Source organism: Cicer arietinum, chromosome 4 (genome assembly GCF_000331145.2).
Source record: "Cicer arietinum cultivar CDC Frontier isolate Library 1 chromosome 4, Cicar.CDCFrontier_v2.0, whole genome shotgun sequence".
Lineage (NCBI taxonomy): Eukaryota > Viridiplantae > Streptophyta > Magnoliopsida > Fabales > Fabaceae > Cicer > Cicer arietinum.
This window is the reverse complement of record NC_021163.2, coordinates 55,079,847-55,100,358: the sequence shown is the minus strand read 5'-3', so window position 1 is coordinate 55,100,358 and position 20,512 is coordinate 55,079,847. Positions and strand designations below refer to the sequence as shown.

Here is a 20,512-nt window from a genome sequence, read left to right as displayed (position 1 = left end):
AAAGAGTTCAAATGCTTTTATGCTCTGGTGAGTATAAACTTTCAATGCTTTGACCATAGAAAATCATTGATTGTGCTTGTAAAATGTAAATTTAGATTGACATCTTTAACTTTCTGTAGTGGTATAACAGTAGTCATTTTTAGCATTTATTTTTAATTTTTTTCTTCTCCTATCCTATTCAGGAAAGTTGAAAGAGTTTCGATTGAGGATGGGTAAAAGTAAAACAATTGAGTTGTATGGATTCCCTACTTCTGTGGTTGTGCCCGATGTAAAGAGATTTGTAGAGCGTTTTACTGGTGAAGGATCTGTGGTTGCTATTAAGATAAGAGAAGGCAAAGCCCGGGTTCAAAGAGCATATGCAATTATTCAATTCAATACTGCAAATCAAGCTACTCATATGTTGTCCTTACATAACAGAAGTTCGACAATGTTGCGGTACGGGAACTCGTATTTAAAAATTCGGGAAATGGTAAGAGATATCGTTCCAAATCCGAGGACATATTTGGAGAGTTTGGATGATGTGACACTGTATTTTGGCTGTCAGATCTCAAAGGAAAGATTCTCTATTTTGTGGAGAAAGAGGGATGTTAGTGTAGATTTAAGTGCTGGAATGAGAAAGTGGCGATTCTGTATGTGCCATGACAATAAGAAGTTCAAATTTGATCTTTCATATGAGAACATTTGGAAGATTGAGCAGTATCAACCATGGGGTAAAACTGCAAAGTATCTCCTGATTCAGGTTGTTAATGTTAAACTCAACTTTTTATTAAAGTGTGTACTTCATTTTCATTGAATACTTCGTCGTTAGGGTGGTGACTGGTGAGAAATCTAGAAAGTCGGGGATCTCAAAGAGCATATGATTAATTGGGGAAATGTAGGAATCACATGTTCATGGATTTTAATTGAGGAAAATTAAAGTACTTTTGCATGAGATAATTATAAGATAATGATGAATGAAATCCCCGACATCATGTGCAATTTGCTTTTCCTTTTTATTTTAATTTTTTTTTCATTTAATGCTTGTTTTATTACATTTAATGCATGATATGTCTCTTTTGTGCTTCAAATGTAGTACCATGGTGGATTTTTTCATAATTGTTGATTTATCTGATTTTGGAGTGCTTTTAGTTGTCATCTAACTTTTTCAGGAACTAATATTTTTTATGTATGTTGTCTCCATTGCCACAACTTTGATTAGTTTTACCTTTGGGAAACTGTTTTGATTTTTTTAAACATTGTTGGTATATGGAGTATTAATATGACATAATATTATTTTTGTTTGGAGCTCAAGGTAAGTTCAGATGAAGAAAGTAATTTCAATATTCTGAATTTGGTTGTGCAATTAAAATATAAGTTTAGTAAACTTGAGAAATTGGTTTATGGTACATATATAGCTATTCTTGAAACAATGTGTTTGTTATATTATACATAATACAGCTAGACTGATAGTAAGATGTAGAGGAATGTAATTGTTGCTGCTACTTTTCCGGTGAACTAGTAATTTACATAATTAAAACTAGGTTTGTGCGTGCGATACTTCTATCTTCCAATCAATTTGAATTTTTTGTCTCGCATGTTTTTACTTTAAGAAAGTATGTTTGGCAATTTTATTTTATGAGTTGTGTTATTTTGACAACAATATGCATGGTTAACGCAGTTCAAATGAACAGTTAATTACATTTAGTAGATGGTTAATGAATATAACAATGTATCACAACTTATAAAACCATCAATAAGTAAACACAAGTATTATGGATGGTTAATAAGTAGCGACACCTTATTATATTCATAACTATCCACTAAATGTAATTGACAACATATATAAATTGTGTTAATCATTCAAATTGTTGTCAAATGTGTGTCAAAATATCAGTTCTCTTATTTTATACGCTTTGGTTATCATATCCTAATTTTGAAGCCATCAACTTCTACTTTCTTTGTTGCCTTTCATGTCATGTTGAGAAAATTTTCATTCAATATCATTTCTTCCGCAAATTTCATATGATTTCTTCCATAACAGTGCAGGATAGATTTTTTTGTTGCTGGATTAATAGTTTTATGCAATTTAATGTTTACTGAAGTATGTATTAGTATTACTTAAAGCCATTTTTTGGTCTCTTCTGCTCGTAGTTAATTGGTGCACCTCGGATTTTTGAGCTTTATGTTCCCACTTCAACTTCAACAAATGTATATGAAGATCCTTTGAAGAACTATTTTAAAGAATCTCCTGATGATCAATGGATCCGAGCAGTAGATTTCACTCCTTTCAATTGTATAGGGCAGTCTTCTGCTATATGTCTTGAGCTTCCTTGTGACAGAGATTTTCCGAATATCAGGGAATACTTTGTTCATTACCAGGAAAATGAGGGTCAATACACTTTGGAGAGTGGATCGCCTTTTTCTCACAATCTGGATGTTGTCCCCATTGTTGCTCCTCCTCAAGGCATTTATATTCCATTTGATATCTTGTTTAAAGTTAATTCATTGGTTCAGCACGGGTGTCTTTCAGGTTCTGAACTCGATAATGCTTTCTATTGTCTAGTTGATCCACTTAGAATAAATGTTGACTTTATCGAGCATGCTTTAGAAAAGATGTATTATTCAAAGGATTTTTGTTATGAACCCGCAAGGTGGCTGAAAGATCAGTACAGAATGTACCTTAATTCAAATTATCCGCTGCAATCACCTTCCATATCTTTGGATAACGGATTGGTATATGTTCGCCGGGTTCAGATAACACCTTGCAAAGTATACTTTTGTGGTCCAGAGATTAATGTTTCCAATCGTGTCGTCCGCCATTTCCATGAACACATTGACAATTTTTTACGTGTTTCGTTTGTTGACGAGGAGTTGGATAAACTGTATTCAACAGATTTATCTTCTCGTATTTCTGTGGGTGTGAGAACTGAGGTATATAATAGAATTCTTTCCATCCTTAGAAATGGCATAGTTATTGGCGATAAGAAGTTTGAATTTCTTGCATTTTCGTCAAGTCAGTTGCGTGAAAACTCACTATGGATGTTTGCTCCTACGGCAACAGGACTTACCGCCCAATTCATAAGAGCATGGATGGGAGATTTTAGCCAGATAAGAAATGTGGCTAAATATGCTGCTAGGCTGGGACAGTCTTTTGGTTCGTCTACCGAAACTCTAAGTGTCAACAGGAACGAAATTGAGATTATTCCCGACGCGCAGGTTAAACATGATACAATCGAATATGTCTTCTCAGATGGAATCGGGAAAATATCTCTTGAATTTGCTAGAAGAGTGGCTAAAAAGTGTGGTTATGATTCTACACCATCAGCATTTCAGATTCGGTATGGAGGGTACAAAGGAGTTGTGGCCGTTGATCCAACCTCATCAGTGAAGTTGTCACTGAGGAAAAGCATGTACAAGTATGATTCCGATAACACAAAATTGGATGTTTTGGCGTGTAGTAAGTATCAACCATGTTATCTGAATCGACAGTTGATTACTCTCTTATCCACTCTGAAAGTTGAGGACAGTGTATTTGAGAAAAAACAAAAAGAAGCTGTTAATCAACTGAACACTATACTAACAAATTCATTGAAGGCACAGGAGGTTTTGGACTTGATGTCTACTGGGGAGATCACCAATATTTTGAAGGAGATGCTTTTTTGTGGTTACAAGCCTAATGTTGAACCATTTCTTTCCATGATGCTGCAGACATTTAGGGCATCGAAACTGTTGGAATTGCGACAGAAAACTAGGATATTTATTCCAAAAGGAAGAGCAATGATGGGAGTTCTAGATGAAACTAGAACCCTAGAATATGGTGAAGTTTTTGTTCAATATTCTAACAATAGGATCAGCAGTCTTTCTTATGGTTCGGCAAATTCTCTTGTGGTTACAGGTAAGGTAGTAGTAGCGAAAAACCCCTGCTTGCACCCTGGCGATGTGCGTGTTTTGAAGGCCGTCGATGTGCCGGCCTTGCACCACATGGTGGATTGTGTTGTTTTCCCTCAAAAAGGCCACAGGTATATATATTAAATATCTCAACCGTTATGCATGATCAATGGAACACTTTTTTTATAGGGTCATATTATTTAAATATTGCGTGTAATAAAAAATCATTTTAAAATTTGAGTTAATGAACTTGGTGAGAAATGATTAGAGAACTAAATACTATATTTCTTTAGTAAATATGTTGCTGATACTTACAAAAGAATACATCCAATTCAATACTTAGAATTTGCTGCTTATTTTTCTTCGTTTTACTTTACAAGGTGTCAATTCTATTTTCTCGTGGAACATTGCTATTTTACCATAGATGGTGGCTTCTTTTTCTGCTTCATCTAAATCCTCAATGATTTAATGTTTAAGTTTTTTTTCCTTTATTCAAAGAATGAACTGTTTTCTATATTCTAAATGTTATATTGTAAAGATATATTTCTATGGTTTTATTACAAAATTTCTTCAAGGAAAACCTTCTAATATGTTCTTCTAAAACTCCTATCTTGCTCATCTTCACTTCTTTTAGTCATGTTACTTAAGCAGTTGAGTTTCAAGTCGCATATACATCTTAAAAACTAAACATAATTGATAAAAACTTCAAAAAGTTTCCATCCTTAAATATACTTGTTTTGCAAAATTTGTTACCTGTGTATGAGAACTCATTCAGAGGAGTAGGTTTTGAATATTTGGAAGTTATATGTTTGTTATTTAGAATGTTATTTTCGAACGTGGAAATTGAGATGTTGCTTCTTTATACTGTCGTCTGTTTTCTTTTAAAACTGTTTGTTGACACCAATAACTGATTTCTAATACCAGGCCACATCCAAATGAATGTTCGGGAAGCGACTTAGACGGTGACATCTACTTTGTTTGTTGGGATCCTGAATTGATTCCACCTGAAACAACTGAACCAATGGAGTATGCTTCTGTCCAACCTATTGTATTGTATCATGATGTGGAGATTGAGGTATTGTTCTTTTTTTATTGATAAAGCACGGACAACTTTATCCAAAATTTTACCCCTTTTCAACTTATATTTATAACTATAATTACTACATTATTTAATTTTTTAAAAACCTGTAAAGTAAATATATTTTCAACTTCTTAAGCTTCATTTAGAATTTTTTGAGCTATTCAATCCTATTTGTAGATTAATTTAAACTTTTATGTATTTTAATTTTAATCTGAATTACAAAAGTCGGAAATAGTTGGGGTATCACCTTTTGTAGAAAAGATAGTGGAAACTCGGCTTAAGTGGTTTGGGGTATGTGGAGAGGAGACCTTTAGATTATTATGTAGTAAGTAGAGTAGATCAGATGGACGGTAGTCAAATCGCTAGATGTAGAGGAAGACCAGAAAAAATGGAAAGAGAAACTATTAAAAATGACCTGAAGATTAATATGTTGGGTAGATATATGATATATGACAGAACATTACGGTGTCGTTTGATTTATATAGTCGACCCTTCTTAGTGGGATAAGGCTTGATTGTTGTTGTTTGGCTTTGCCTAAGTGATCAAGGGTCTGAAATTGAGCTCTCTTCTTTCTCATATATGTGGGTTCAATTCCTCTTGAAGCCACTAAAAATATCCCTTGATGGGCAAGCCTCCCTAGGGAGATTTCGTGGGGCTTATTAGGTAGCTGTGATTGGGTAAGACTACTTGCTATTTTGGCCTATGCAGTAATCCTTGCTTCTTGTTAGGTCTGTGCAGTAATCTTAATAGTTAGTATTGTTTGACTCATGCAAGCCATATGGATATAGATCCATTTTTTCCTTCAACGTGTAATCTAATAAATGTTGATAACATGGTTTAATGGTGCAGGAGGTGGAGGAGTATTTTACCAATTACATACTCAATGACAGTCTTGGAATAATTGCCAATGCACACATTGTCTTTGCAGATAAAGAACCTGCTAAAGCAAAGGCTGAGCCATGTATTGAACTTGCAAAGCTATTCTCTATAGCAGTCGACTTTCCAAAAACTGGTATCCCAGCAGTTATACCTCCTCATCTTTTTGCCAAAGAATATCCAGATTTCATGGAGAAGCCTGATAAAACCACCTACAAATCAAATAATGTAATAGGAAAACTCTTCAGAGAAATTCAAGGAATTCCATCAAGGGATGGCTCTATTACATCCTTCACACTTGAAGTGGCTAAAAAGTCGTATGATCCCGACATGGAATTTGACGGCTTTATGGATTACGTCGACGATGCCTTCTATCACAAGACCAACTATGACTACAAGTTGGGAAATCTGATGGACTACTATGGTATCAAAAATGAATCCGAAATCCTCAGTGGGAATATTATGAGAATGTCGAAATCTTTCAACAAAAGAAGGGATGGGGATGCGATTAATATGGCTGTAAGGTCCCTTAGGAAAGAGGCAAGAAGTTGGTTTAATGACGACGCTACCGGTGTAGATTCTGGTAGCGTTGATGCGTATGCAAAAGCTTCTGCTTGGTACTATGTTACTTACCATCATAGTTATTGGGGTTCATACAATGAAGGTATGAAGAGAGACCATTTCTTAAGCTTTCCATGGTGTGTTTACCATTTACTTGTTCAAATCAAGAAGGAGAAAGCCAGGATGAGGATGCATGCTGTTAGCTTAGAACAAAGTTTCAGTCGTAGATTGCGTCTAGATTGACAACTCTGCTTATACTTATTGACTTTGCATGTAAATATTTATATGGTAATATCATATATAATGTTGAGTTGGGGTTTTTATATCATTTCTAAGTATGATGCAAACTCATTAGATATATTATATATGGGGTTTTATCTATCTTCTTATTTTGATTGTAAATATGATGAATACTCATTAGTGGTATTATTCACTTGATTTCTCTATTTACTTATTTTCTTCTTTGGGAGAGATTAATTGATAGGGAGTGAATGGATTGTGTTATTCAAAGCATTCTATTTTATAATGGCATAGATTTAGTATTTCTTTTGTTATTGTTTTAATACATCTGTTCCGAATAAAAAAATTATTGTAAATCTTTCGACTTAAATTTCAATTGTTTTTGTGTTGAGTTTTATATGGAGATATAAATATTAAACTCATTATTTGATAAACTCAAAAATTTATTTAAAATCAATTAAATTGATTTTTGTATATTATTATTTTCAAATTGAATCAAATCAAATAAATTCAATATTTATTAATTTGGAGTATGATTTTACTTTATTTAAAATCGACTATCGATATATGACTAAAATCTATATTAGTAATGTTATTTTAAATATATGTTGTATTTATGTTACTACAAGAATTTTTCAATTTTGCAACACTTGGCTTGCGACGGTTCTGAAATAACCGCCTTCACCACCACTTCACTTTGCGATAGTTCGTAGAACGGTTTTTGTCAACCGCCGCCACCGTTTAAAGCACACACAGGCATTTTATTTCCATCCTCACCACCATTTTGCGACGATTCCTGGGGCGATTTTTATCAACTGCTGCCGCTGTTTAAAGCATAAACCATGCGTTTCATTTTTTTAAAATTTTGTACTCTCATTTTCACTCCCTCGTGTAATCCTTTCTCAACCCCGCGCGTGTTCCTTTCTCAACCCTAAATTTTCTGAAAACTCCCAAATCTCTCAACCTCTGTCAACACTGAAGAAAATGAATCCAACTTTGAAGAAAAACGAAATCACCTCTGTCAAAGAAGGTGATTTATCATCTTGGAAACAAAATCATCTCTTGCAAAGGTAATCTATCAATTTCTCAAATTGCTAAAAGTGAAAAACGAAACCTGATAACTCCGATGACACCGCTTCTCACTTCGATCTTTGACGAAAACTAATAACTCATTCTTTGTGTTATAATAGCTTGGATTGTAATAATCATGTGTGTGCTCATTAGTGATTTAGATGCTATGAATGAACTTTTCAAGGGATGATGAAATACATCCTGGGGGTTATATACATTTGGGGGAAGATCACTGTTGTTTTTGGTATATTAGGTTCATAGCTTATGCTTGAATATAGGTTATACTAAATTTTGGTGTTTCTTAAAACTTGGGTTGTTTTCAATTAGTTTAGTTTTGTGAGTGTGCTAGTGCTTATGCTAATCCTAAGTTATTTTGCTCTTCTCTGCAACCATTCTTTCTGCTTTTCAATTTCTGCACCAACAATTCATGTTATTTTGCTTAATATTATGTTTGAATATTTGTATCAATGAACTTTGATGATTAGTTATGAATATGTGTTTAATTTTGTGCATTATTCTATTTTAAGCCATTATATGTGTATGGAATAAAGCATTTGAATTGTTTTCCTCAACTTCGACGTAGCGGTCATACCACTACCTGCTACACCGCTATAGCATTTTGGGGGTATCAATAATAATAATGGTTTAATAGCATCACATAATTTCATAAAAAAAGTCTTAATGTGCACTTCGAGTGCTAAGTTCTTTTTTTATAATTTGCCTTGCAGGTGTGTCCATTCAATACCACTTGCCACAATTGAATTTTTGAACTTGGGTAGGAATTACTGGAACCATTGTTGTTTCTGTTCTTATGAATTTTATAACACTTTGTATGATTTTATAACACACTTGAATCTTCCGTATCTTCAAAGCTAACGGTCTCTCTCTCTCTGCTTTATGTTGTTTCGGTTTCTTTGCTATAAGATGTAAATGTATGTCTCGTTTCACTTTTGGATGAAGAAAAGTTGAATCTAGAGTTATAAAATTGATTTTGACATGTTTGGATATGTTAGATTACATTTGATTATGTCTTTAGAATTGATTCTCACTTAAAATTTGTAGTTTTTGTCCTCTACATTTCATTTTTACGTTAGACATAGTTTTTACAGTTTTTTGAAGTAAACAATGTCAATTATAAGGAATGGAGGTTTGAATTATAATTGCCCCTTTTAAAATATTTCTGTTTAAAACTGAAAATTCAACTCAAGATTGATCTTGGTTATAACGAAGATTGATCTTGGTTAGTAAAAAACAGCAATACCAATGTTATCAATATAAACTTTGATTGTAATGCATAAAATAAATAGAGATAGAGATAGAGAGATCACACAAGGATATATCTTGGTTCACCCAATCCGGGTTACGTCCAGTCCTCACACCGTGAGATTTTTCACTAAGTGTTCAAACCAAGATCGTTCTTGGTTTTCATGGATCAATCTTGATCTTTACATGGTTTCTACCTTTCTACCTAGAAAGAATTTTTCACAGGTTTACCTTACACTATTTCAGAAAGGATTTTGCAAGATACCTTTTAGAACCTAAAAGGATTTTTACACACTACTCAAGCTATGTTATCAAAAATAGCCTTGAGTTACAAAGTGATGATTTTAAGAGTATTAGAATCTTAGTATTGCTCAACTCTTGTTTGAGAAATAGATTATGTAAATAGAACTCAGTTGTGATTGATTCTAACACAACACAAAGATTAAAAACAACAAGCTTTAAGAATGATATTGAGATGCTTGAGTATGATTGAAATGATTGATCTTTACTTGGTACTTTGAGTTGTGTTTTGTTCTTCATCTTGAAGCTGCATTTATAGACTTCAAGAAGGCTTGGGACAGCTCATATGGTCGTTGAAATAGGGCCAACTGTCATGAAAAAGCTGTTGGATAAATTCTGCCAAAAACAAGATTCATTAGCTGCATCAAAAGATCGATCCAGGATTGATCTTTTGGTTTGTGATGAACTAGCATTGTACTCTATGATTTGTGCCAGTATGTCAGCCTTGAGTACATGCTTTTCAGTTATGTGTGCAGGCTTTAGGATAGTTCAAATCAGTAGTGTACTTTACTACTTGTAGTCTTGTACTTGCATTTGCTTTATAAGAAGAATGATCTTTGTGATATGCCTTTATTGAAGCATGCCTTTGATTCTTCAAATTCTGGAACAAATGTGACTTGAATTGATCTTTTGTTGATTCTATATGAGAATATAAGATGAATGATGTTTCCAGGATTGATCTTTTTACAAGGAAACTGATTATCCTTGTTTATGCCATAAATGAAGATTGTTCTTCGTTTCTCAGCAGAAGGTCAAGATCAATCTTTGTTTTCCTGAATAGCTTTAAGATCAATCTTCGTTTTCCAGAATCAATCTTCGTTTTCCAGAACTGCTTTCTTTGATCTGATTTGTGATGTTTGATACCTATCTTGTTTTAACATACTCAAAAACACATGTTAAATATCAAAACACTTAGAATCATAATTAGAATTCTTAATTAACTTTTTGTTTGTTTTCATCAAAACATTAAATTGAGATTTTGTCTCAACATTTTTGCCTTTACAATAGACTTACTTTTACGTGAATGTATTATGTTTTTAAACATTATATACTTTATCTTAAATACAGTAAGGGTGAAATGTATTCAATTTGTCATAAAAAGTCTGATGGGTCATTTGTCAATGACGAGGCCAAGGAAAAATATGTAAGTATAAATAATAGAAGTTTTATGTGATTGTAACTATTTCTTATTGACCACTTTATAAATCAAAGATGCAACTGTTAGTTTTGGTAATAGTGAGTTGTAAACCTATAAAATTGCTTATTTGGTTGGTAATAGTGAGTTGCAAAGTTAGACATTTATGTTACAAAGAGGAATTTAGTTTGTTTCATCTATTTACGCATGAACAATTGCAAGCTGAAATTGGGAAGACTCCTTCTTCAAATGAAGCATTTGTTAGTGTGTTTGGAAAAGAACATCTTAGATATGTTCGTTGTATGAGACTTGGAATAACACCACCTCAAATTACTACATCTACTTCTCACTCTGTAAGATCAATGTCTTCCTCCGAAGCTAATGAGAAGATGGAGAAAATGCAAGCTAAAATCGATAGGCTTAAGAAAAGGGATTATGAAGTTGATATGTTGAATGAGCAAATTACTTTCTTGTAGCAAATGCAAAATTCTTGAGAAAAACAGGTAAAATTGTTTTCATAAAAAACCTATTTAAAAAATCATGTGAGAACTGTTTGTCTTTGGTTAAAAATATCAATTGTGTAATGTTTGCTTCTAGCTATATAAGAAATTCAGTTAATTAGTATTTGACAATATTTATCAATATTCATTGAGGTTAATATATACTTTTTTTTCTTTCAGACAACAAACATAGAATAGCCAATAGATTGCAGATGTTCATATGAGTTTAGCTATCAACCTGGTGATCGTAGAACAACATCATTAGGGACTATTTAGATATTTGGATGAACTTCTATGTTTGATAGAGTTGTTTTGTACGTTTAGCCACTCCACTAATGTTTTGAATATTTAAACTACTTTATTTATTATTTCAGTTAACTTCAATGTATGAATTGGTGTTATTTCTTTTGAAAAAATTACATAAATTGGATTTAGGTACAATAGTTATATAATTATGTATTTGAATTATGTGGATGATATTTATGAATATTTTTTATTTTAATTAATAAAAAATAGGAAAAAATTGTATCCTATTTTTTTTTTAAATTATTAAGTTTGCGACGGTTCAAACTGCCTCAAAAAAAATATAGCCACGGTTGATAACTGTCGTAATTTTTTTAAAATTTGAGTGTGTTTAGTGACAGTTCTAATGCTGCAAATTGCATGTAGAGGCGGTTAGGAACCGTTGCAAACTTTGCCGACAGTTGGAACAACAGTTTTTGGAACCGTCGCAAATAGGCTCACGACCCACAAATCTGCGACTATTGCAGAACCGTCACAATCATCTTTTGGAGGCGGTTATAACCGTCGTAGGTGTCCCTTGCAACTACCGCAAACCAATTGTTTTTCTTGTAGTGTGTATTTTTTAATCTTTTATATATTTTTCTCATTGTAATTTATATACTCCTCTATCGTTCAAAAAGTTTACGTAATTGTTTTATAGTATAAAAAATCTAATGTTTGGAAAAGAAAAGTTTAAATTTTTAAAATAAATATCTTAATTTTTATTAATGTCAAAAAATTAAACTGAATCAAATCAACATGTTATTTATCAACTTAGTTTTAATTTTGTGAGTAAAATTGTAAAAACTTAATGAAAGTGACTATCTTTTTAGTTATTTTTTTTTTCCTCTCCAAATTTACGAATCAAATCAATATGTTACATCTACAGCTATGTCTCTCATAAACTTTTCAGTTCAAGTCCTCCTCCTTTTGTAGTTGTATTTGCAAATTTTTGTAAGTGTTTACGTTTATAAATTTACAATCTAAAATTTTAATATATAATAAAATATTATATTTAATTTATTAATTAAAATTTTAAAAATTTGATACAATTTAAAAAATTTGATACAATTTAAAAAATTTGATACAATTTGATGGTATAATTTTTCTATATAAAATTTGAATTTCAAATGATTTGCTTATACCAAAATCTCATTAATCACTTAATTTTTGTTTTTTTACAACTTTGAACACAACAAACAAAATACTTACATAATAGTAGAGGCATACTAGTTAGTTTGAGTTTCGTAAATACATCAATTGGTCATTCCATAGTGAAAAATATTTACACACGTCTTCAAATTTGCCTAAGACAAGGGAGAATATAAAAAACAAAATCGCTATTTATCCATTCTTTTTTGCCTATAGTGTATAATATAAAATAAGTCCAAAAAAGGGATACATAGTTAGCACAAAGACCTAAAAGCTGCTGTGATCAAAGTAATCTACTTACCCCTTTACATCTATGCTTTGCATCCTTATTTACTTTTTAAATTCTATTTTTGTCCCTGTCGTTTGACACAATCAACAAAAAACAAATAAAAAATAAAAATCTTCTCTGAAAAGTTGAAAAATTTGGAATATTAAATAAAGTGAAAACTGAGTACAAAAATATGTATAAGAGATTTTAAAAACTAAAATACTCAAAATCTAACTATAGATATCGACTATTTTGTTATTAAAATATATGATTTGTATAATTAAAAATGAAAAAAAATTTGATAAAGAAAATGAATGTATTAAATATTTTAATTTTGATAAATAATTAGTATATAGAATAGTATCTTGAATGTTTTAATTTTCCAAATAATCGGTATTTAAATTATATATCGATTATTTAGTTATAAAAAATAACTGATATATAATATATACCGAATATTAATTTAATTATATATTTTTTTTAAGAATGAATGACGTTGAATTTGATATGTTTAATGTATCAAATTTGCCAACAAATTATAATGATACATTCTTTATCGATTAGGTAAATTTTTAATATAAAATGAGATTTATTTTTGCTATTATATAGAATACAACTAATATTATTTTTAATATGCATTATTGCAGATATTTCTACACGTGACAGTTTGTTGCATTGGGGAAATACAATGGAAAACAAAATGTGATCATTATTGTTATTATAAGATCAAATAGTGAAACGAGACAAAGAGGAAGGAGTTCAAAATTGATGTGAAAATACTAGATGGTACATGAAAAAACCAAATTCATCAGCAGTAATAGCTTTTAAAATGCATAAATGTCTATTTAAGCTAAGAGTGGTACCATTGAAAGTTGGTGATAAATAGATAGTTATTGTTCGTTGTGGATTTCACAATCATCAGTTAGTAGATATTTTAAAAGATCATACATATTTGGAACATTTCACTGAAGATGACCAAAAATTTATCAATGACATGACAAAATACCGACTTGTAGTGAGACCTATATTGAGTGCATTAAAAGACTGAAACATGAACAATCTCACATGTGTCACCCAAATTTATAAACAAAGAAGTGTGTATTGATCTAATTTGAAATTTCTTAGAACTGAAATGCAACAATTATTGAAGTTAATAGAAGATGAGAAATATGTGTGCTGGTATAGAAGATATGAAGACTCAGATGTTGTTAGAGATATTTTTTGGATTCATTATAATTCGACCATGTTGTTGAATTTTTTTCCTAATGTACTGATCATAGATAGTACATACAAAACTAACAAATACATGGTATCATTGCTTGAAATAATAGGTGTCGCCTCAATAGAGTTAACATATTTTGTAGCATTTGCTTATTTGGAATATGAGAAGTAAGATAACTATAGTTGGACATTACAGAAGTTAAAAACTTTATTATTGAAAATATAGCTTAATTTCAAAAGTGATTTTGATTGAAAGAGACATTCCCATAATAAATGCAATTGAGGTAGTATTTATATTAGTGATGAATTTGTTATGTCACTTTCACATTAACAAAAATATTGAAGTCAAATGCAAGAAATATGTGTTGAAGGAAAGACAAAAATTAGTAATAAATTTGTGGTATAAGATTGTCTATTCTCCTAGTACGATGGATTACCAACGATATTTTTAACACTTTGATATTATCATCTATGTACACTATGTTAAAGATACATGGTTCAACTCATTTAAAAAAAAAAAAGTTTGTTATGACTTGGACGAATCGTGTTATGCTTTTACGAAACACAACAACCAACGAGTCGAATCAATTCATTAGATATTAAAAAATATGTTCCAAGATAGTAAACGAGAATTATGTAAGAGTTGGAACGCCGTGAAGAACATGTTGAAGTCACAACTGGATAATGTTAGAGTATCATTTTAGAAAAGTGTCGCAATAATCCAATTTTGAGATGATTGCATGAATTTTTATCCATGACAAGTACACACACATTCTTAAAAAATATTCGATATACACTTCTTTATTTATAAATTTGGATGACACGTGTGAGATTGTCCATATTTTAGTGGGTATCATATCAATTTTAATGAATATCATATCATCACGGCTAACTTACTATAATTTCTTGAAGAATAAGTTAGGTCTGATCTTGTTAATTTTCTTCCTAGAGGATGCCGTTGAACGGAAAATTTTAAGCCACATGATAACCTATGACTTAAGGGGTATATTTTAAAGTATTAAAAGTAGAAATTATTTTAAACTGTGTATTCAGTTTCCGAAAAATTTAATTTATTTTCTTTCTTTTAAGATTAATATACTTGAGGAATTCCTAACATGTGTCATAAGGATATATTAGCGAGTCCCAAAATTTAATAACTGGTCACATCACATTCAATAATCTGTATTTTAACATTTAACTAATATAAATTATAATTACAACTGTATATTTAGTTAGACAATTAATGTATGTCACCGTACGATAGACCAAGTATTTTGGAAATACTATTAGAAGATTCAAATCTGAAAATTTTAAAAATAAAATAAATGATATTATGTACTATACCATTGTTCCTTTCTATAAGAAATTATTTGAACAATAAAAATTAATATATTTAATTTATAAAATCTTTTATTAAATAAAAGTATTTTATTAAATAAAATTTATTTCATCATTAAAAATAAAATAACAATTCACTTACTAAAAAATTATGCACAATTCAAATTAGAAACATAAAATAAAATAAAATAGATGGAATAAGTAAATAAACTTTTATTTATAACCATTATTTATAAATAATTTTATTTAGAATTGTGAGAATGCAAAGGTGCATAATTCGAAGTTCCAATTCTAGAACTAGAAGGAGAAATATGCACACAATTAATTTGGTATCATAACAAAACGACGACATCCTAGAGGTGGAACTTTTGTTGATTTCGTGTTGGAGGTGGATTTATTTTTCATCTCTCCAAATTGGGATTTAGGTGTGGTAAAACAATGTATAAATAAGGTGTATGTTTGTCATATTCATCTAGTTATTAATTTTTATGAATGATACAATCATTACTATAGATAGAGCTAACAGGTTTCAAATTTTTTATAAAGTCTATATAACAGATTGCAACAAGTCACTCACTTCACAACAGAAACTTATAACTGAAAACCAAATATATATTTACAAGTTATCTCAGTAACAACTTCCATACTTATAATGGAACATCAAATGTATGAAAAGCAAGCATAATATTAATCACTAACTTTCTCTTACCTTAGCATAAAACTTTTTTATCTGAAACACAAGCTAATCCTTGAATCAATCTCACAATTTCAGCAGTATCATCTAGATAGTACTTAGCCTTACTCGGTTTCCGACAAACGGTGCAAGCGAACACTTCAGCCTTCGGTGCTATTGGACCGTGCATCGAACTCGTGATTACCTCGAACATATCTTCGTCCGACCTGTCATCTCCTATACATAAAACAAAATCAGGTGACTTTCCCTTTTCTTGCATTGATGAAAGTAGGCGTTTCGCCACTAATCCCTTGCTCACACCCTGCATGTAAACAAAAATTAAATCAGCTTAAATTACGAAACTACTTTGAATAGCTTCTACTTTAAAAAGTAAATGTAATTTTCATCATAGTAAACAAAAAAAATAGCTTCTACTTTCCTAAAATAATTCTCTATAAAATAATCTCTAAAAAATTGAATGTCAAATTCACTGATGATGCTGCTACTAAAATCAACATCTAGTATATATAGATTGAATCTACTACTAAAAACCATCTTTAGAATGTTATACACACCTGTGGTTTAACCTCTACATAATTCTGACCACTTTTAACAGTAACTGGTTCATTTGCAAGCACACTCTCAAGATGATCAAGAAGTTCCTTAGCTTGGCATGATCCAAAATCTGGATCTGCATCTTCATACCACCAAACAAGTGCAGTTTCCTTATCTTCAATTGTTGATCCATCAGTTGTTTCGGTATAAAGTTTCATTACCGGCTCTGCAATTTGTTTCCAACTGCAATCTGTTGCAGGAACACAAGTTTCCCATTCGTCGTCTCGCTTCATTCTGAAACCACACGCATCACATAAAAAGCAATGTTAGCCATTACATGACCTAATGATTTATAAGCAATGTTTTAAAAACCAAATCTAACTGGTCGCTTCAACTGGTCAAATTGGAAACCGATCGGTTTGTTAGTTGGTTTGATTCTGGTTATAGTGCAGTCTAGTTGAACCAGATTGAACTGTGGTTGGTTCAACTTGTTTTCATTATTTGCATATTTTATTTACATTTTTTACCTTTTTCATATTTTGTTATTTGTCATCCGGTTCAGGCGTGGTTGAACTGATTGAACCATGAATCAGATATATCATCAATATGATCTCCAATTAGGTTTTTAAAACAATAGTTTTTAAATCTTACCTTAGAAAGTAACCATGCTCAGCTGCAATTCCCATATTTTCACAAGGAGAAAACCATTCGGAAAGCGTCTTTCGGCTTCTGGCACTAACAAGAAACACGACGTTGTTCTTATCTCTACACAAGCTATTAAGACTTTCAATGGATTTACCTGTTGGGCTCTTATCAATGGAAACTTGAGGCATTAATGTACCATCATAGTCGAGAAGGATGGCTCTACTTGTTGTCCGCTTGTACGCCGAAACTATATGATCCATTGAGAGCTTCCTAAAGTTTGGATCAAGTGCAACAACTTTAAAACTCAATCCAAACCCGATTCCCCACCATCTTCGCCGTACATGATCACTACAAGCCCTTTCCAAATCCTGTAAGAAGCTACGAGCCCAATACCCGACATCATGAGTACTAACATATCTATAATGCTTTTCATGTCTTAGCTGTTTTTCCGAATCAGCCATTCCCAAAGCCGAGTCCATTGCATCCGCCACAGCATCAACATTCCATGGGTTCACTCGGATTGCTCCACTTAGAGACGGTGAACATCCAATGAACTCGGACACAACTAACATGCTTTTCTTTTTAGGGAAGGAACCTATCCCCAAAACTTTATCCAATGTTTCATTTCCTTGACGACCAACTATGTATTCGTACGGTATGAGATTCATTCCATCTCTTACCGCGGTGACTAAACAACACTCGGCAACAACATAGTAAGCAACTCTCTCATAAAACTTCAGTGCCTCCTCAATCAGAATAACAGGATCATACCCTGGTTTTCCGAACGTTTCATTGATCCGTTTCACCGTCGCCTTCGTCTCATCTTGCATTTCTTTCACGTCTTTCCCTCGTCCCCTAGCAGGATTCGCTATCTGAACCAATACCACTTTTCCTTGATACTCTGGATGCTGAATTAGAAGTTGTTCCATTGCCAAAAGCTTCAAACTTATTCCCTTAAATATATCCATGTCATCTACACCAAGCAACATTGTCCTCCCTTGATCAGAAAACTGTCTAATAAGCTCGCAAACTTTTTCCTCGGTCTCTCGCAGCCTTAAAACCGATTGAATCTGACCCATGTGTATACCAACAGGAAGAATCTTGATATTAACAGTCCTACCATAATACTCAAGCCCAATATAGCCTCGCTTCGATTCATACGTAAGACCTAGCATCCGACTACAACACGAGAGAAAATGCCGCGCATAATCGAAAGTATGGAACCCGATCAAATCCGAATTAAGTAAAGCTCTCAAAAGCTCTTCCCTAATAGGCAACGTTTTATAAATCTCCGATGAAGGGAACGGACTATGAAGAAAGAATCCAAGTTTCACCCTATTAAACCTCTTCCTCAAGAAAGTTGGCAACACCATCAAATGATAATCATGTATCCACACATAATCATCTTCAGGGTTAATAACTTCCATAATCCTATCAGCAAAAATCTTATTAACAGATACATACGCTTGCCACAAAGACCTATTAAACCTACCACCAAGTTCCGGTGACAAAGGCAACATATAATGAAAAAGTGGCCATAATTGTTGTTTGCAAAAACCATGATAGTATCTTGTAAACATATCAGGTGGAAGAAAAACAGGAACACACTTGAAATTCTCAAGAAGAATCTGTGAAACCTCATCTTGCTCATTTGGATTAACATCTTCCTTTAAGCAACCAACATAAATAACCTCAATATCATCATCACCTAATCCATCTTTCAATTGAAGTAGTGAATTCTCATCCCAACAAAAAGACCAACAATTTCTGTTGCCATCTTGATTCTTTTGAGCCTTAATAGGAAGCTGATTAGCCACTATTATGATCCGGTCACGGTGAACCGAAGATGATGAGAAATCAGAGGAAACACTTTCCACTTGATCATCATCAACAACAACAACATCAGATATCAATCCAGCAACTGTCATAATCCTTGGAATTCTTCTGTTCATTAAACCAAATGATGGTGCCTCACCAGAAGCTAACTCTACTAGATTTGAATAAGATCTTGAAACCATTTTAGTAACCACAACTTAACACTAAAACATACACTTCTTTCAAAAATTTACAATGACATATCATTCAACTTTTCAACCAAAAAGGTTATAATCACTCAGAACAAGATGAAAATTCAAAGTCAACCAAAAGGGTCAAAGAAGAATTGAAAAAGACTAATTTTTGATTTGTGGGTCAGCTAATACTAGTTCTGAACTTAGTGAAAGAGAAGTTACAAAGCATGAAATGGAAAGAAGTGCAAGTTGTGAATCTATGATGAACAACAAGGGCAAACATCAAAAGGAATGAAACAGATTCAGATCACAAAAACAAACACACAAGAGATTAGGATCATAAATAAATGGATTGAACTTAGTAAGTCAGAAACATGATGATAGCTTAAAAATAGAAAAAGGGAATAGAAAAATATTTTTTTTTTTTAAAGAACAGAAATGGAATTAGCAAATAGTTTGAAAGAAAATTACCAGTTTTGGTTGAGACTTGAGTTCCAATTTCATTTCTCAGTTGAGGAGAATATTAAAATAATTTAATGTGAATGGTTTTTGTTCTAAGAAAAAAAGAAAGACTTTGAATTTATGTTTCAAAAGGCTTCTCCTTGATCACAATGGCCACCCAACTCTCTCTCTCTCTCTCTCTCTCTCTCTCTCTCTCCACTCTCCACTCTCTCTCCACTGAGCAAAAACAGCATGCAACAGTGTTGTGATCTTTTTAGAAGCTTACTTGTTCTCATGGGTCAACTACTAAATTTTTTTCCATTTTTCATTTTTTAATTAAGCAAGAAGAGAGGAGGGTTCCTGACCGTTAGATGAATGAGGAAGGTTTGTGGTAATCTAAATATACGGTTGTGATTATGAGGTTGATTGTGGGAAATGCATGTGAGATGTATGTTAAAATTTCTAAGTTGAGTTCGTTCTTATCCTTTGTGTCCTTCGGCAAGTCCGTCACCGAGGATTATGTTTATTGTGGGACCCACTTTAGAGACTTGTCTGAAATTACCTGCCTTCCTCGTTGGTCGTGCCACGTTTCCAACATTCATTGGTTCCAGAGTTTTGCCGTACACGTGGTGGGTTTTAAACCCTTCTTTAACATCGATATATATTCTTCACCGTCTTGACTACCATAATTCGTTTTTTTTTTTTTTTTTTTTTTTTTAAATAAAATCTATAAATCTACTGTTACAAAATAGAAAAAAAGTTAACAAATGACTTTAAAAATATATATGATAAAAAGTAGGCAAATAATGTGGCTCAAAGTACTCATTATGGTCTTAAATATTTTGAAATTATGTTTTAACTATTAAATTAAACTTCTAATAAAAAAATATTTGATTTCAATGATAAAAATAAAATAAATTTTCAACTTTTTTATAAGATTTTAATTTTAATCCTATACAAATTCTTAATTTTTATATGTATTTAACAAAAAGTTCTTAGAAAATAAAAATAGCAATTGAATATAAATAAATTTT

The 20,512-nt window shown here is 31.9% G+C and overlaps 2 protein-coding genes across 3 annotated transcripts in view; one reads left to right on the top strand and one right to left on the bottom strand.

Moving 5' to 3' along the window:
* Positions 1 to 6,911, top strand: part of LOC101509076 (probable RNA-dependent RNA polymerase 1) — a 9,415-nt gene extending 2,504 nt beyond the window's left edge. The window contains exons 2-5 of the mRNA XM_004498179.4: positions 183 to 739; positions 2,131 to 3,998; positions 4,792 to 4,942; positions 5,798 to 6,911. Of these exons, the coding sequence (XP_004498236.1) occupies positions 209 to 739; positions 2,131 to 3,998; positions 4,792 to 4,942; positions 5,798 to 6,628 (3,381 nt within the window). The 5' untranslated portion in view covers positions 183 to 208 and the 3' untranslated portion in view covers positions 6,629 to 6,911. The remainder of the gene's footprint in view (positions 1 to 182; positions 740 to 2,130; positions 3,999 to 4,791; positions 4,943 to 5,797) is intronic.
* Positions 6,912 to 15,732: 8,821 nt separating this feature from the next.
* On the bottom strand, positions 15,733 to 19,754 carry LOC101508553 (alpha,alpha-trehalose-phosphate synthase [UDP-forming] 6-like). Of its 2 annotated transcripts, XM_073367225.1 has the most exons (4): positions 19,509 to 19,753; positions 17,035 to 19,015; positions 16,404 to 16,677; positions 15,733 to 16,150 (listed from the first exon to the last, which is right to left on the bottom strand). In XM_073367225.1, the coding sequence occupies exons 2-4, from the start codon at positions 18,978 to 18,980 to the stop codon at positions 15,866 to 15,868; spliced, it is 2,505 nt and encodes an 834-aa protein (XP_073223326.1). In that variant the 5' UTR covers positions 18,981 to 19,015; positions 19,509 to 19,753; the 3' UTR covers positions 15,733 to 15,865. The 2 variants fall into 2 exon arrangements, with proteins under 2 accessions (XP_073223326.1, XP_004498234.1); XM_004498177.4 differs by having other exon boundaries at positions 17,035 to 19,754.
* Positions 19,755 to 20,512: the final 758 nt, after the last annotated feature.

Bases quoted from the DNA above. Each gene is read 5' to 3' on its own strand.
- LOC101508553 (XM_004498177.4), bottom strand. From the start codon at position 19,046: ATGGTTTCAAGATCTTATTCAAATCTAGTAGAGTTAGCTTCTGGTGAG. The intron at 16,678-17,034 runs GTAAGATTTAAA...GTGTGGTTTCAG, and splicing joins GAGCATGGTTACTTTCTAAG to AATGAAGCGAGACGACGAAT. The intron at 16,151-16,403 runs GTGTGTATAACA...GTTTACATGCAG, and splicing joins ATGTAGAGGTTAAACCACAG to GGTGTGAGCAAGGGATTAGT.